Below are 15555 nucleotides of genomic sequence, written 5' to 3' on the forward strand. Positions count from 1 at the left end.
TAAATAATATTTATTTAATTTAAAGGTAACTAAAAAAAGGGCTGCTAGCAAGAAAAACTTTGAGCTCAAGGAGTTTCAGAGTTCCCCTCAAGCTGCAACACTAAAGAATGAACAGCCAGTGTCTTCTGACCACATTCAGCAAGATAGTTCTTCAGCTCCTTTAAAATCTACTCAAGCTGCTCAATCCACTGTTTCATTTCAAGACAATGTGACTACTCCAAGCGTTCCTCATAAAAAATCAACACCAAACACTTCCAGCAAGCGAAAGCCAAGAAAGCTGGCTGTCAATTTTGGCGCACCAAAATCTTCAGAATAAATATGGTAGCTAGGTGGATTTTATCTTTAACTCTTCCCCCAGTGTTATGTTACATCATTTAAAAAAATCAGAAAGCTCTATTAAAAAGACCAGCCACTTTAAGTATAATATAGAATGAAATACATTTTATTTGCTATGCTTTTCAGGTTGTTATGAAAACTATAAAAATGATGTTAAAACTTAATTATTTTGACTTAAATTAACAAAAGCCAGGAAATGCTGAGTTAAGGTTACCATGCCATCCATTGTGCCTAGGTTTCTGAACAGTGGCTTACAAACTCTACTGGGTGAGCAGCAATAACAATGGCAACCCTAATTCAGAATTGCCTTGCTTTTTGGGTGGGATATGGAGCAGTAATAAGTTGGGCATCAAACATTGCTTAGTATGACATTTTGTATTCTAGCTTATTTTTAAATAGAGTAATGAAATAAAAAGGAAAAATTATTTAAATGCAGTTTTCTTATTGGCTCTCCAGGTCTTTTTGATCTGAATCAGTGTGAATAGAACTTAATTTGGCAGTTCCACTGTAGTTTGCTATAACTGTGGACTGCTAGGTTTTATACCAAAGGCCAACAACTTTTCAATTTTCAGAATTTAGATATTATTAGAATTACAGTGGTGAAAGTGGTTGCTGATGCAGAACCAGTTCCAGGAGATTAATTTATAGAACATATTGAATAAAAAATACATCTGCAAATTAGAGTCCTCTCTGGTAAAGTACATCTAAATTTTTGAGCTAGCAGCTTTATTAATTTCATTGTTTTGGTAAAATAACACAGATATCTACTACAAATCTGCATAGCCCCCTGAAATGCCAGTAATATCCTGAAATTTTCTTAACTACAAAAATGAGCAGAGTATAAAGATGTCCATTTGTATAGTTTGGCTGTCAAAATTATGATTGCTCAGAGTCCATTTTTCCCTCCAACAGTCTATGCCCTGATACTTTCTCTATGGTACATTGTTTTGTTGTTAGATGACTTTTAATATTTATTTTCAGTTTTATGGCAGAAGTTCTGTGTAGCAAAACTGACATTAAATTGTCATAAACTATTAGTGTTAGTTCCACAATAATATCTGGACAAAAAATTGACTTGCATTTTTTTGAGGGAGCTGTGTTTTAAAGAAGTAATGCCATTGTGTTTAGTTCATACAAAAAAAGAGAAGGCTCAAAGGTCCCTGTGCTATTTTTAACCCATACTGTTCCCATTCACATTGACAGGAATTCTTCAATCTGAGATAAAATTTGAAGCTTCAGTTGGTACTGTTTACTGATGTTGATTAGATCTCGTTTCATTTTCTTCTTTGTTCTAATCCGTTCCAGAAAAAATATTTTTCCTCTAAGCTCAGAAAGCTTAATAATAAAGCACACTTTCATCTTTAGTGATTCATTTTGTTGCCTCCAAACAGGTTTCATGGACCTGCAAATCTGTATACTTCAATTCCCCCCTACCTTGTTCTTTGCCTTGATTTCTTGATTTAGTATCAAGACTCACATTACTATTTGATGAGTTTTTTTTAATTCACTTTTCCAAAACAGTTATTGGCTCAGCAGTATTTGTAGGATAGCAGCAAGCCCTGTAAAAAGGACCACAAAGGTAAAAATAAAGCTAAGACATTTTAATTAATTTTATTATCACAAACCTTGTAGAGGAGCTTATATACAGTCTTAAAATACATCTTTTTTTGTTGTTGTTTTCTTTATAGCTGTCTAGTTTTAAGAGGTTTTGAAGCCATACTCCATGAAGGGAAAGCTGACCTTTTCAGTGATTTATTACCATCAGTAACATGATACTGACATGTTGCTGACATGCCAATATTTTAGAAGCATTTATGTGCAATTTAGTTATGAGACACAGATTTTAGCCCCCCCGCCTCCTTATCCATATGAATTGTCTGATCATCAGAGAAAAATCTGTTTAGAAATTCCCGTGATGGAGATTAGACCGGATTACATTCATATATCACCTAATCTCCCAGGCTCCAGTCCCTTTTAAACTTCACCTCATGTGTCATCATAAAAGTAGTTGATGATTGCTACAGATACTGTAGTCTCTGCTGAAATTCTGAACTTAAAATTACAGAATTTCCATATATCTGGATAGCCAATTTATGCAGATGAACAAAAATTGTGAAGGGGACTATACTAACACTGGTAAACATAGCAACTTTTTTTCATTATTCAGTTATTATTTTCAGACTGACTCCCCCGCCTCTTGTACTAGAAATGCTATATATAGTTTACATAGCTGGTTGAACACTTAATTCTGTACCTGCTGCGTATTGTATTAGTCCCCTGTCTTTAGTTTCAGTATTCTATGATATTGACTGCCTGGTGCCCAGTTAATTACAGTTTTACATGTCCTGGTACATGTGACATCTGCATTGACCTATGCCATGTACCCTATAATTTCAGTTATTTGGTTTTATATTTTAACTGTGTGATTGCGTTTAATTCATACAGGTATAAATTTAAGCATTTGTTTTTCTCATAGATATAAAGTATTTTGTAAGCACTGGAATTTTTCATTAGATCTTATACAGAGCAGTATTTTACTAAAAATCCAAAAGGGAAGACTTTTATGTGCGCATTTTTGTAGTTTCTGATTTTTTTTTAAATAACTTTTCATTGTTTATCTGCCAAGTGAAATGTTTTAAATTTGCATATGAATGGATACAGAATGTATTTTTTGTGCTGTTTAGTGTTAAGTGTGCATTTGCAGATTTTTAGCATGTAGTTGCACAAAGGACTGTGCAAAGATATTTTAAAATATGAATATATGATACACTGAAGGAAAAACATTCATAAAAGTTAAATGCTATATAAAACTTCAACGCAATAGAATAATTTTATAAATTGTGTCTGTGTCTGCTTGGATTAAATATTGAAACAAGAAACATTACTTATTTTCACTGTTTTATTTTCAAATATATACTATATGGGAACTTCTATATGCTCCAAATTGAAAGCTTCAGACATACGTTAAACCTCATAAAGCCCAATTTCTGAGATTCCCAGAAACAGCAACTGCCCACCTCCTCAGAGCTATTTTTTGATGGCTTTCAAATACTCAGTTAAAGATACGAATTTTGTTACAAAGGCTGTTGGTCACTTTGCAATCCATGCAAATGCAAGCATTTAACTGGTTACCGATATTCTGAAATTTCTTTGGCCTCTGTCACCTGTTAGATTAAAAAAAGGAAGCAATGGAAAAGGCAGTGATTACTTTCCAGCAAGTTCAGGGCTGGTGGTCCTTAGCACAGTGCAAAACCAGCTGATGGCTGAAAAGTAGGAGGAGTCACTAGTACCTGGACATAATGACACCCTCATGTGAAGCATTTTTCTTTTTTTCTGTAGCTGGAGCAAAACAACGCTAAGATTTCTGCTGGACTAGAGTAGGAATAATTACATCACTTGTAGCAAGGCCTCCAAATGAAGCATGACAAATGGTACACTAATACAGTGTAGTGTGTTTAAACTTCTCCAAGGGAGAAATAGCAAATTATATTTCATAATTAGATTTCACTATCCAAAATATTTTATAATAGCAGGCTTTTAAAGTTCAAAACTGCCAAACTACTTATGAGTCTTTATTCTTATTTTAGAGAGGGTAAATATTTAATTACAATACAAAGGACAAGAGATTTGCCATATGCTAAATGTTGTTCTCTTGACCAGTAGTCTCTTAGGGTATGTTCAAACTCTACTTGTTGTTCCCTTTTAAAACATAATGAGCGCTAGTCATGCCAGTTCCTTCTACTGTCTTTGGTTGTGAGTCATTAACTTTGTTAGGATCTGTCTGTTGCCAACCACAGCACTGGTTCATGTAGAGAGATGTTACTTTTCATCTCACAATTTATTCAGTGAATTAGCTTTTTATTCAAATTACTAGTAAAGTTTGGAGTGATATGACTAATTACTGCAACTTTGTGTAGCAATATTCTGTATTTAACAACAGTAAAGGATTGGTATATGCATTCAGGTCATATTACTCAACATGAAGGTATCAAGATACGAGCTTGTTGTCTTCAAATTATTAGTCCATGGACTTCAGTAATCTTGTATAGCAAGTTCTGCTTGGTTACTTGTCCTATCTTAACCTATAGCACTACAGAAAATTAAGACAAATTAAGTAAAGGGATAACTTTAAAATTTATCAGTTTGTGAATTAACAAAATCTTGCATGGTCACTCCCTTTAAAAAATGAAGTGACTTTGTTTAGTTTAGTTCAGTTGAACTACGATATAGATGACCCCTAGGAGTGAGGAAACTCAAGGGAGAATGGTTGCTTTTACAGTAAAGGGAATTTTTTGAGATGTGATCTCCGTATGTATTCCATAATCAGGCTTCCTTACTACTGAGAGACAGTTATGTTCTTCTCTTTCTGTCTCTGGAAAGGGGACACAGTGACACCAAGGGCATAAGGGCAGTCTGAATACACACTCTTGGCCTAAAGAAGCCAAATTCAGGTGCATGAGGATCCATGAATATTGAGAGTGTAGCTGATATGTATTTCGAAGAAGTGGATGTTGTGAGGTAAGTGGTTGTTGTTTATTAACAAAAGAATCCATAGTTCCAGTACAACAGTTTATTGCTGCCAATTTTTGAGGTGTTTACTCTTATTTTTCTGAATTTTAAAAATTTCCTGTTTCATTTCTACTTTGAAAAACTATACAAATCAAAGAGAACAGAATTAGTCCAAATGTTATCAAGTGCAAACAAGTATTTGAAAGGATAGAGATGGTATTTTTATTTAAACTTTTCTTTTCCAAGTAAAACTCAGTTCAGTAAGAATCACTTCATCAGCATTGCTTTATGAAAGTTGATGATCACCCTTAGTTCTGTATTTACCGTAATGAAAAGATAAAGAAAGGCTGGCAAACAAAAGTCAACATGTAATTTCCATGCCAGTAACAATAGCTACAAAATTCAAAGTCAGCAACTTTTAGCATGATGAGGGTACAGGGTGAAGGAAGAAAAAATGTGATTCCAATGCAGGTAAGTTATCTACACGAAAGTAACCTGTGCATGCCTTAGATTCAGTGCTCATTTGGGATATAACTGAGACATTTAATATTACATTTAATATTAGCTCCTGATGTTTCTGCCAGTGCATATTTCCTTGAAACTGTTGAAACATTTTGACGGTCCAGTGAATCTTAATGCAGCGGTATAAATGGAGAACACTGTAGGCTGCTGAAGCATCTGAGTTTATTGAGCTTACATTCAGATGGTTCATTCTTCCTTTTCTAGCTTCTGTCTGTGCTTCACATTTGTCCTTTTCTCTGTTCTACTTAAGCTTCACTGATCACCATTTACCTCCCTCTATTTTTAGACCCTTTTTGTGAGTTTCCAAAGTTTGAAATCAGTGCTCTTTTAAAGAGTGTTCAGCCCTGGACTTTCTAGGTCCAAATGACCATTCCTACCTTTATTCACATAAACATATGTATGCGTGTGTGTGTACATGCACACATACCAACATATATACATAGGACTCTGTTTTTTTTTTCAAAGCTATTCATAGTTCTGTCATTTTCAGTTCCCATCACAATTTTTGTTTCAGCACAAATTCTTTATGTCCATCATCCTCTGGATTTCTCTTTATCTTATATATGCATATTGTATAACCCCAAATAAGAAGTAGGAGTTACTTAGGATGGATTAAAAATGCAGGCAAGTAATTAAACATCAACAAAATGAGTATATCATTCTTCAATGCACTTGTTTTGGCAGATAAACTCTTTTAAGAGTTGAGTGTCTTAAAACTTTATTGCCTTAAAGTCCACCTCATTTTCCATCAAAGCTTGCTTCTGTATCACAGACTAGGCAGAAAGGAAGGAATGCTTGTGCCTCAGGCACTCGAATGCAAAGCCTAAGGTATGCAGGCACAGTTTTGATGTGCAGTTCTCCAGTGAAAATGCTAGTTTAACCAGTCTCTTGTTACTTGTTCCCACTTGATTGTGCAGATCTATTTAGTATGGTCACTTTATGAACCATATCAAGGAATTCATCTGACTGAAACTCTTTTCCCCATGTTATTTTTCAGCCTGATCAGTTCACCATGGAGCCACAGGAACAGTGTTGCTACAACATTTAGCAGTGTGAGGGCAGGATTTTTCAGCAAGACTGGGACTGCTTAAGAAACATCCCCATCACTGCCTAAAACTCAAATCACCCATGAAGCTAAAATGCTAGATGAGCTGATGTTATTGTATGTGATTCTTTTCCTTAACTTCAAGGAGAGTGGTAACTTCTGGCAGGGGAACAAGAGGAACTGCTGAGAATGGTCATATGCTAAATTATTACAGTAAAATCTGCCAAATGCTCATTGCTTTCATTTTGGGTCATTGATAACTTTCCAGGCAAGGCATAAAGAATGATATATGTGGGCTGCACAGCCAATGGAGAAATAGAAATTAGTGGGCTGTTTCTTTTTTAAAATGAGAAATGATTGAAGACACTGAGGTCAAATCTTACATTATGTTAAAACTGGAAATTTTAGAGTTAAAGAAGTAAAATTCCAAATAGAGTTTGGAGCAGCAGTGGAAGAGCAGATGCATCGTACAAAGTACAGCTAAGGAGGGGCATATAGAGAAAAAGGATGAGTTACAAGCTTTGGGTCTTGCTCTTCTAGATTTCAGTAGCTGAAATCCTATTAGCTTGGCAGGTGGCAAGTTTGAGTTGTACCAAAAGCTTGGGGGCAAGGGAAGCGGCTCCTATTTAACAGTCGCACAAAATAAATGCATCTGAGAGTACCTTAAAAAAAAATTGCTGAAATTGTTTCCTGTTCCAAATACATTTTAATTAATAATTTAGAAAGGTCCCGGTCCTAGAAAACATCAAGATAATTTTCTTTCTAGTAGTTGGGATCTTTAGCACTCCATCTCTCAAGGCCTATTTTAATAACTGGGGCAAAACCCTTTGGCTTGGTGTCCTCTAAGGTATACTTGTTGCTGACTGAAACACGCTGAGCATGATGACATTGCTTGCAAACATTCGGTGTAAATCACTCATGATGCAGGTTTGGTCGTCTCTGCCAGAGATGATCTTGTTGTCCCTGATGTTCTGTTGTTTGGTTGGTTTTACTTAATAACTCCTTTGCTTTGCTACAGCATTGGACGACTCCCTGGAGTGCATCCACTCCTTCATTTGATTTGATATTCCAGTAAAAGATAAGACCTGTCACACTTTCCAGAGACCAAAGAAACTGAGGATTTCAACACAGAAGATGCAGAAGTATGGTAAATAGCCACTACAGTAATTGGTATGTGACTCTAGGTGTGTGAATTCTCTACCCAATGGAATAGTAAAATGGCATATGCATGCTCTTATTTAAACCAGAAGACGAGGATGCCTGTCTCATAGAGGTTATACAGGTTGGTTTGTCAATGTTGCAGTGCAGTATAAAATAGCTCGGGAGGGTGTCGGGTACATCCTCACTGCAAATGAATGGGTTCCAGTCTGTGCTAAGCTCAGGTTGGGGGCTTTACCCATGTTGGTGATTGAAAAACTGTCATAGTTTTTTCTATGAGGGCAGTAGAGATTTGGGGTAAGGAAATAGTGCCTGTGGAGGAATTACAGTATTTATGACAAAATAGTGTAAGCTAATGCCAGATAAGTCATGTATGGACAAGTCATGTATGTATGTTGGAAAAACTGTTGCCTTCTTTATTGCATTGTTTGTATCACATTGCAATTAGATCGAGAATATAGAATTTATATTTCATAAGTCTATTCTTTAAGTTGAGCAATTTTAATACATGCTATGTAACTGAGATTGACGATAGACTGCAGCTACACAAGTTAGGTCACATTACCATCTTTCCAAGGTTTATATGATACTCTTTTTCAAGATACATCTAAGTTCCTATTAATATATGGAACGGAGTTTAAGATTTGAATGAAGAAATCAGCTTATGGTCATTTCCATGCGATACAGTGAATCAGAGGAGTATGCATTTGTAAAAGAAAAAAAAAAGTAATTTGCACTTCTGTTTTCTTTTTGAAGTTCTGCTTTGTCTTGCAAAGAAATGCCCCCACTTATATTTGCATGCTAAAAACATTAAGCATGTCAGGATGCATTTTCCCTATTTTATTTAAGCCTTCTTAGATTCAAAATGTTTAATGAGAATTTTTAGCCTTTTAAACCAGTTACACATGTTTAATCTTATTCAGGGAGCTTTCTTTACGAGTTCTAAATAATTATTGCCAAAACTAACAGAAAAGTTAAAATAGTTTTGAAGAATAATCTCAATGAGATATAATATATTCGATGCCTTTCTGACATAAATCTACTAGTTTTCTGTCTATCTACAGATTCTTAAAATCTGTAAGACTGAATAAAAGACCTGAATTTTCAGTAAGAAAGACAAGCCAGGAGGTTGTGACTTTTAACGAGTTGCTCCCTAAGGAGGGGAGCTAAGGAGGCCGTGCCTGCGGCTTTGTCTGACCTGCCTTCAGATCCTCCCGAGCTCAGCCTTGCGCAGCTGCAGAGGTCACTGGCAGCGTGCGGTGGGGAATCTGTCCAAAGGTGCCTTGTACTGTCATTGGTATTGCTGGTTTAGAGATCAGAGAACAGAAGAACGTTGTTTGGAATGCAACTTTTTGTAAGAGAAAAGAACGAAAGAACAAGGGGGAAAGTATTTTACATTTACTTTTGCTTTTCCTATTTAATGAGGGGATTAAAACTAATTAACTAATTTTCTGATTAAATAGGGTTTAAAACTGAATTCTACTGACGCTAGTTTGGGGTCCAGGATCCTGAATTTCATTGCCTAAATGAAGGGGGTTCTGGTTGCTCCTCCTTCGTAGCAACCTCTCCATCCAAGGCGGAGAAGAGGCTGTTTCTATTGCTGTTCCCTATTCCAAAACCAATTTTTTAAAGTATTTCCCGATATGAAGGAAGGCAAGTGGCACAAGTGAATTTCTGCCAATGAAGTTTTCAGTTTAATTTGTTCGCTGGTGTAATTCACCACGAGCGGCCGTACCTGGTGGTTGTTGCCAACTGTGGGCTCTTAGCGGATTTCTCTCCTTTGGTGTTGCTCTAACGGGGTGGGGTTTAAACTGGGTGTTTGCTCACAGAGGGAGTGAGTACTTTATTAACGCGGTGAGGAAATTTTCCAGTGGCACTTGCTCAGTTCTTTTAGAAACCCTTTAAATTATGGTAATTGAGCCTTGTGTGTAAATCTGTTTAGAGGTGAATTTAGAAATTCACTTCTAAAATAGATTTACACACAAAAGGCTTGATCTATTTAGAAATTCACTTCTAAACGCGTTTTCTTCCTCTTTATACCGATCCCCACGCGTTAGGCCTCGCCGGGGGGGGAGGGGGGAGGGCGCCCCGGCGCCCTTACCGGTGGCGGCAGGCACCGGCGGGTCTCGGCGCCTGCCCGGAGCGCCGCAATGCCGCTGATGGCACCGCAGGCCCCGGGCCTCGCCCCCCCGCGGCGGCAGCGAGGAGGGCGCGGCCTTTCCTGCCGCCGCCCTCCCCGCGCCCATAGGCCGGGCGGGCGCCCTCCCCTCGGCGCCGCGGGGCCGGGCCGGGCCGGCTGGCGGCGGTTTGGCGGCGGGCGGGCGGGCGAGCGCAGTGCGCCATCGGTCCTGCGGCGGCGATGCCGTGCGGGCAGCAGGAGAGCGGCGCCGCCGCCGCCGCCCGGTTCGTGGTGGGGGTGGATGTGGGCAGCACCGTGCTCAAGTGCCACGTCTACGACCGGGCGGCCGCCGTCAGGGGCTCCAGCTGCCGCAAGGTGAACGGCGGCGGGCGGGGGGCGGTGCTGCTGGAAGCGGGACCGGCCTGGCCCCGGCGCCGAGTCGCCCTGGGCGTTTGCCCTGCCGGCGCCCGCGGCCTCGCGCTCCCTCTACAGCCCCCCCGGTGGCGGGGCGTAGCCGGGAGCCGCGTCGCGGCCGCGTTTGTGCGCGTCCCGTCGCGCCCGAGCCGCGTGGGGCCTCCTCGCTCGGAGCGCGCGGGTTTCAACCGGGCTTTGCACAGCTCGTGTTTTGGGTCACGAGAGTCAGCCTGCAGAGCCAACCGGCTGTGGTTGTTCGCTATCGCAAGGGGAAGGTAGCCGCGATGGGAAGCGTGAGGAATCCAGTGAATCTGGGGGACGGAAGGGGTGGTTTTGTCACAGTCCTTCCCTCCTCGCTCCGGAGGCCCGGCTGGTGTCCTGCTCGGGGTCCTGCCCGCTGCTGCGACCCCGAGGCACCGTCCCGGCAGGCCCGCAGCAGCCCGAGCTCGCCGGCAGCGCCGCGGCGGGCCCCGCGAAGCCCAGCTTCCTAAAATCCGGGTTCCAGGGGCCAAAGGTGGGCCTGCAGGCTCCCTGATTCCTGGGATTTTAGGCTACTTTATTCCCTCAGAACTGAGGAGGACTTCTGGAGATCAGGCACCCACATTCAGCTATGTTTTCTCCCTTTAAAATAAATCCAGAAGCTTTTTCGAAGTGCGTTGCACTGACTTCTGTTAGGAACCTTGATTTCTGTGAACAAGGTCTCATAATAGTGCTCTTTATCTTTTGCGGACAGCTGGAGTCACTTTATCCTCGTCCCGGCTGGGTTGAATTAGATCCTGAAGTCCTTTGGAGTCAGTTTATTGGCGCAGTAAAAGAGGCTGTTAAAGGTAATGGCTTAAAAAGTTTCTGAGAAGGAGATTGCTTATTTTCATTAACGATAGTTAAGCTGTTGGTTATTTTTACTCATAAAAAATGTCATGCACTGAGAGTTCATTATTGAGTATAGGACTACAGTGTTCTTTAAGGCGTGTTCAATCGTTATGTAAAATAGGGCTCTTCAATTACTTTTTTTTTTTTTTTAAGTGGAGCCAAATTAGGATTGAAGTTGAATGAGCAGCAATGTGCATATTGGATTTACATGTAGGTGACAGCTCTCTGTTGCGCCAGCTTTTTCTTTATGTTTCCTTTGTCAGTGCCTTTCTTCTTTCTTCCCCCAAATGCTTCTGTGTATGTGGATGGACAGAGAATAGGCTTTTTTCCTCCTTTAGTTCCCTGTTCGTTATTGTGCTGCCCCTTTTGTGTGCGAGTGAGTGTATGAGCGAGTGAAAAGGGGGTGCGGCATACCTGCACTGTGTTTCTCCCTGTTGCAACCTGTTATTCCCCCTGCTCTAACCAGGTGCTCCTCACTCCAGAACTCCCACTGCTTTCCCTATACCAGCCCCAGCGTGCTAAGATCCAGAATGGATTGCTTTCTATACCACACTGATGCAAAGGACCCGTCAACTCTTGCTTTCTCACAGTGCCCCAGCCTGGAAGGCAGCCTAGGAGACAGGAAGAGTAACCATTGCCAGGTGTAAGCTGCAGCTGATTATTTGGGGCTCTGGGTCTTTGTTCTCAAGAGCCATGACAGTTCTGTCACAAGCGTGCCACCCTGACCTCCGAAGGCCTGCTGGCTTCCTGCCCTCCCAGTCTGTAGGGCAAATCAGGAAGCAAGGTTCTTCAGTTAGTTTTAAAAGGGGGAAGCTTTCCTTGTGGCCAAGCTGTGAGCACTGTCAGCAAGCCATTTTTAAGTGCTAGTGTAACAAGTGTAAGGGAGCGTAAGCCCACACCGCTGTAAAAAGGAGGCAAGTGGAACTGCTTCTTTTGACAGGGTTGTTTCAAGTCCAGAGAATTTTTCTGAGTAGAAGCACTGCACAATTGTTTATGCCAGGAGGGCTGCATAAATTTTTGCGTTAGCACAAGAGAGGGTATGTTACCAGACACAGAAATGGAGGTCTGAAAGCAGAAAAAAGACAGGAACAACGTTATTTAGAGGGCTTGTGAAGCTAAAGTAGGGGGTTCCATGCGAAGATGAGCTGAGGCAACTTGTACTGCCTAAAGATGGAAATTGTTCCTGGCTGCATGGTCCCACCCCGCTCTCACATTGTTCTGGTGCTTGTTCAACCTTTCTGTGGGGCAGCTTAGCTCATCAGCGCAGCGGAAAACTATCTGCACTTGATCTTTTTGTTTTGTTTTTTTGTTTAATGGAAGTTGACTCTGCTCACAGAGGAATCCGGAGAGGATTGTAGGTGGCACAGGGAAAGTGGGAGCATGCAGCTTGTGGAGATGGGGAGGAATAAGAAATGCCACTTTAATCAGCAGTGAACTGCAGCAATACTGATATGGTTTTGCTTTCAGTTTAGACCCAGCTGGTAAGAAAAAGGAAATGTTGCCCTTCTCATGCTGTCCACTCTCGATCCTCCTCCGCTATGCTATCGCTACCAGCAACACGTGTGCAGTCAGTGGCAGCAGGGAGTCTTGTGAAAGCACTGATTTGATTTTCAGCTGATTGGGGGGGGCTTTGATACCACTTGACTGCATGAATGCAAAGACTCATGGAAGGGAAGGGGCAGAAATGCATGCAGAGGTGGGCAGAGCAGGATGTCCCTCACCTTTCACTATGAAATCACATCTTCAGTTGTCAGTCACAGGGTCTGCGGTAAGTACTTATGCAAACAAATAACTTTGTACATGAAATTTATCGTATGAACATGTATGGACAGGACCTTGTTAACCAAAGATTTGCTCAAATAAATAGGTTGAGAGATCTTCAGAGTAGCAGTACTTTGAACAAAGTACATTGTCTGTTATTTAAGTGGAGTTTCTTAATGTATATTCTTTTCACGTAAGTTTGCTTCTGCAAGCATGCATGGAAGTACTGTGGAAGCTGACCAGAGGTGCTTTGAGGATTGCTGGGGACAAATTTGGCCAAGTTTTAAATATCTGTATTCTATTAAATTATTTATTTCACAATTATTTCATATATTTATTGTTATATTAGAAATGGGGTATTTTTATTGGTTCCTTTAATTTATTGTGGTTTTGGCTTATTTTAGTTGCAGGACTTCACATGAGGCAAATTGCTGGTCTTGGCATCTCAACACAGAGGTCAACCTTCATTACATGGCACAAGTATGTATATAGCATGTTGGTTAAATTGAATTCATATTCATGCCATAGACTGGATGTGAATGCTTGCAGGAACCCTCAACTCAAGTCAAACCACGACCTGGAATAGCAAATGGCAGTCAGTCATTTTCTACTGCGTTTGTACAAAGACAGTCCAAAGCAGTTCAGAACAGTTTATAAATTTATGTTCTTTTTGTTTTGTTCTTGGTACTTTGAAAAAATTGATATTTTCTGTTTTTCTTTCTGCCGTTTAATTCTGGTGAGAAGCCTTACACCAAGGCTGTCCAAGTGTCTATTACTAACACAAATCTAGCATTTGTAAGTATATTAAAATAAGTACATGCACTTATTTTAGGAATTGAGCTAGTGTTAAATGTCCATATTGGAAATAGTGCATGAGGTTGATTTTTTGGGCAGAGTATTTCTATAGTTTCTAATGGAAATGTTCAAATACTGTTTTTCAGGAGGACAGGAAAACCTTTTCATAATTTTATAAGCTGGCAAGACTTGAGATGTGCTGAACTTGTGAATTCCTGGAATAGATCCCTTCTGCTGAAGGTAAAACTGTACTGTTTAAGATAGATGCTGCTTTGAACACATTTAAGCCGTTTCATTTTATGAAGAGCAAGGACAATACATGAAATCTTGCTAATATCCTATTAACATGCTATGGCCTAAAAACAATTAAAAAGAAACTGGGCAATATTAGCATGGAAAACAGTACCAGGAAAAAAATGCAATGCTGATAGCCTAAAAATAATTCATTATGGGAAAAGATATCTGTAGGTCTATCACATATTTTGTTACTCTTTGATCTCTTTACTGTATTAAAATGTTGCATGTTAAAACTTTTAAAGCATATTTTTTGGACGTAGCTCGTTCTTGGTTGGCAGTGTTTTGGGTAGACTTTTTTAATGTACTCTTTGCGTAGATTATCTGGAGAAGGTATGTCTTGTGCTGCTCATAGTTTCTGCTTCTTACTTTTAAAAGAGAAAGGTTCACTCTAAGTGAAAAAACTGAAGTTACTTTTTTGTAAGTATATTACTAGCACATCCACAATAATAAGTTATATTCTTCGTTTTGCCATTGATTTTTTTTTTTTGTGTGTGAATGAAAGTTTGATTAACGTCTCTATTAAAACATGATTGAGTCTGCCTACTCTAGGGGCACTTTCATTGGAGTAGTGTATGCAACGCTGTCAACCACGTTGCATGCTGTAGTCATACAGGTGAACTATCTTTTGTAATGCAGACCAGTCTCTATGAGTATGCCAGTAGAAGTCAGTAAAAGTCAGTAAAACAGACTTGATTAGTGCAGCTCCTCTTCTCTGTATATTGTTCTAGCCATTAGAATCATGAGCACTCTTAAAAGCTGTATGTGTAAGGATTCTCTAACAGAATTTTAGCATTCCGATCTGATATCATGTCAGCTTCTTTCATTTGTGTTATCCTTAAGCATCAACTGATCAGAAATCTTTAAAGGAAGAGATTAAAAATTTAGTAACTCTTTTCTTTTGAAACAGGTAATCCACGTTATTTTTACAGTGCTTCATTTCTTGACTGGGAATGATCAATACTTGGCTCCGAGTTCTTTTACTTTTTCAACACAACAAGCTTCTTTGAAGTTGTCATGGGTTTTTAAAAACATACGTGAGGTAAGCTGTAAAAGGGAAAATAATAACTTTTTTCAGTCATGGTAATGGCTAGCGACTTGGCTTGCTTGTAACTTGTTCAGTTTTGTTTTGCTTGTTCTTTTCCTCAAAGAAACCAGAATGAAAGACTGTTTTTATCTGCATAACATTCAAAGCATATCTACCTATAAAATATCTATTCTCATTTATTTAACTTTTGCCCTCTGAGTCTGAAAGCATGTAGTAGTAGGAAATTTTGTGTGTAAGAAACAATCTAAACATTTAACTTGCTTTCTTTCACTTCATATAATCTTAGGTTTAATAATTGATCTTTGTTTTGAAGCTGTTTGCACTTCAGTTTCTTCTGGCAGTTGAATTTATTTTTGACGGACACTATTACCTTTCCAGTCCACCTTATTCTACCTTATTCCTTATGCTGGAATAATCTGTAGACTAATGAGCACTCTCTGAGCTATTTGCTGCTTTATTTTTTTGCTCTTATCCTTACTCTTTTCTTTGTTTTTTTTTTCCTAATACATTAATAATTTGTGCATATTTTAAATTTTGTGTGTTAATTTTAAACTTTTTTAAGAAAACAGTTATCATCCTTTTTCTGTGTAAAGAAAATGAAATTTTTTTTTGAGTTTTGTCTGATATTTTCTGTCATAAAACTATTGAGAATGCAAATATAATTTTTACCTGGGTGTGTTGGTA

General features: G+C 39.4%; 2 protein-coding genes across 11 annotated transcripts in view; both read left to right on the top strand.

The window, feature by feature from the left end:
- The window catches only part of XRN1 (5'-3' exoribonuclease 1), a 43812-nt gene extending 36526 nt beyond the window's left edge, over nucleotides 1-7286 (top strand). For 3 of the 5 annotated variants that reach the window (XM_026101688.2, XM_064516851.1, XM_064516852.1), the window contains exon 43: nucleotides 26-3220. In XM_026101688.2, coding sequence (XP_025957473.2) covers nucleotides 26-316 — 291 coding nt within the window. In that variant the 3' untranslated portion in view covers nucleotides 317-3220. Of the gene's footprint in view, nucleotides 1-25; nucleotides 3221-4686; nucleotides 4855-6364 lie in introns of those variants that run through there. The other 2 variants (XR_010390498.1, XR_010390499.1) reach the window with 2 other exon arrangements.
- A 127-nt stretch (nucleotides 7287-7413) lies between these two features.
- GK5 (glycerol kinase 5) overlaps nucleotides 7414-15555 on the top strand; it is a 30281-nt gene continuing 22139 nt past the window's right edge. For 2 of the 6 annotated variants that reach the window (XM_026101686.2, XM_026101687.2), the window contains exons 1-5: nucleotides 9836-10064; nucleotides 10837-10930; nucleotides 13139-13214; nucleotides 13676-13769; nucleotides 14734-14865. In XM_026101686.2, the coding sequence (XP_025957471.2) occupies nucleotides 9930-10064; nucleotides 10837-10930; nucleotides 13139-13214; nucleotides 13676-13769; nucleotides 14734-14865 (531 nt within the window). In that variant the 5' untranslated portion in view covers nucleotides 9836-9929. Of the gene's footprint in view, nucleotides 7560-9833; nucleotides 10065-10836; nucleotides 10931-13138; nucleotides 13215-13675; nucleotides 13770-14733; nucleotides 14866-15555 lie in introns of those variants that run through there. The other 4 variants (XM_064516859.1, XM_064516861.1, XM_064516860.1 and 1 more) reach the window with 4 other exon arrangements.

Source organism: Dromaius novaehollandiae, chromosome 9, assembly GCF_036370855.1.
Source record: "Dromaius novaehollandiae isolate bDroNov1 chromosome 9, bDroNov1.hap1, whole genome shotgun sequence".
Lineage (NCBI taxonomy): Eukaryota > Metazoa > Chordata > Aves > Casuariiformes > Dromaiidae > Dromaius > Dromaius novaehollandiae.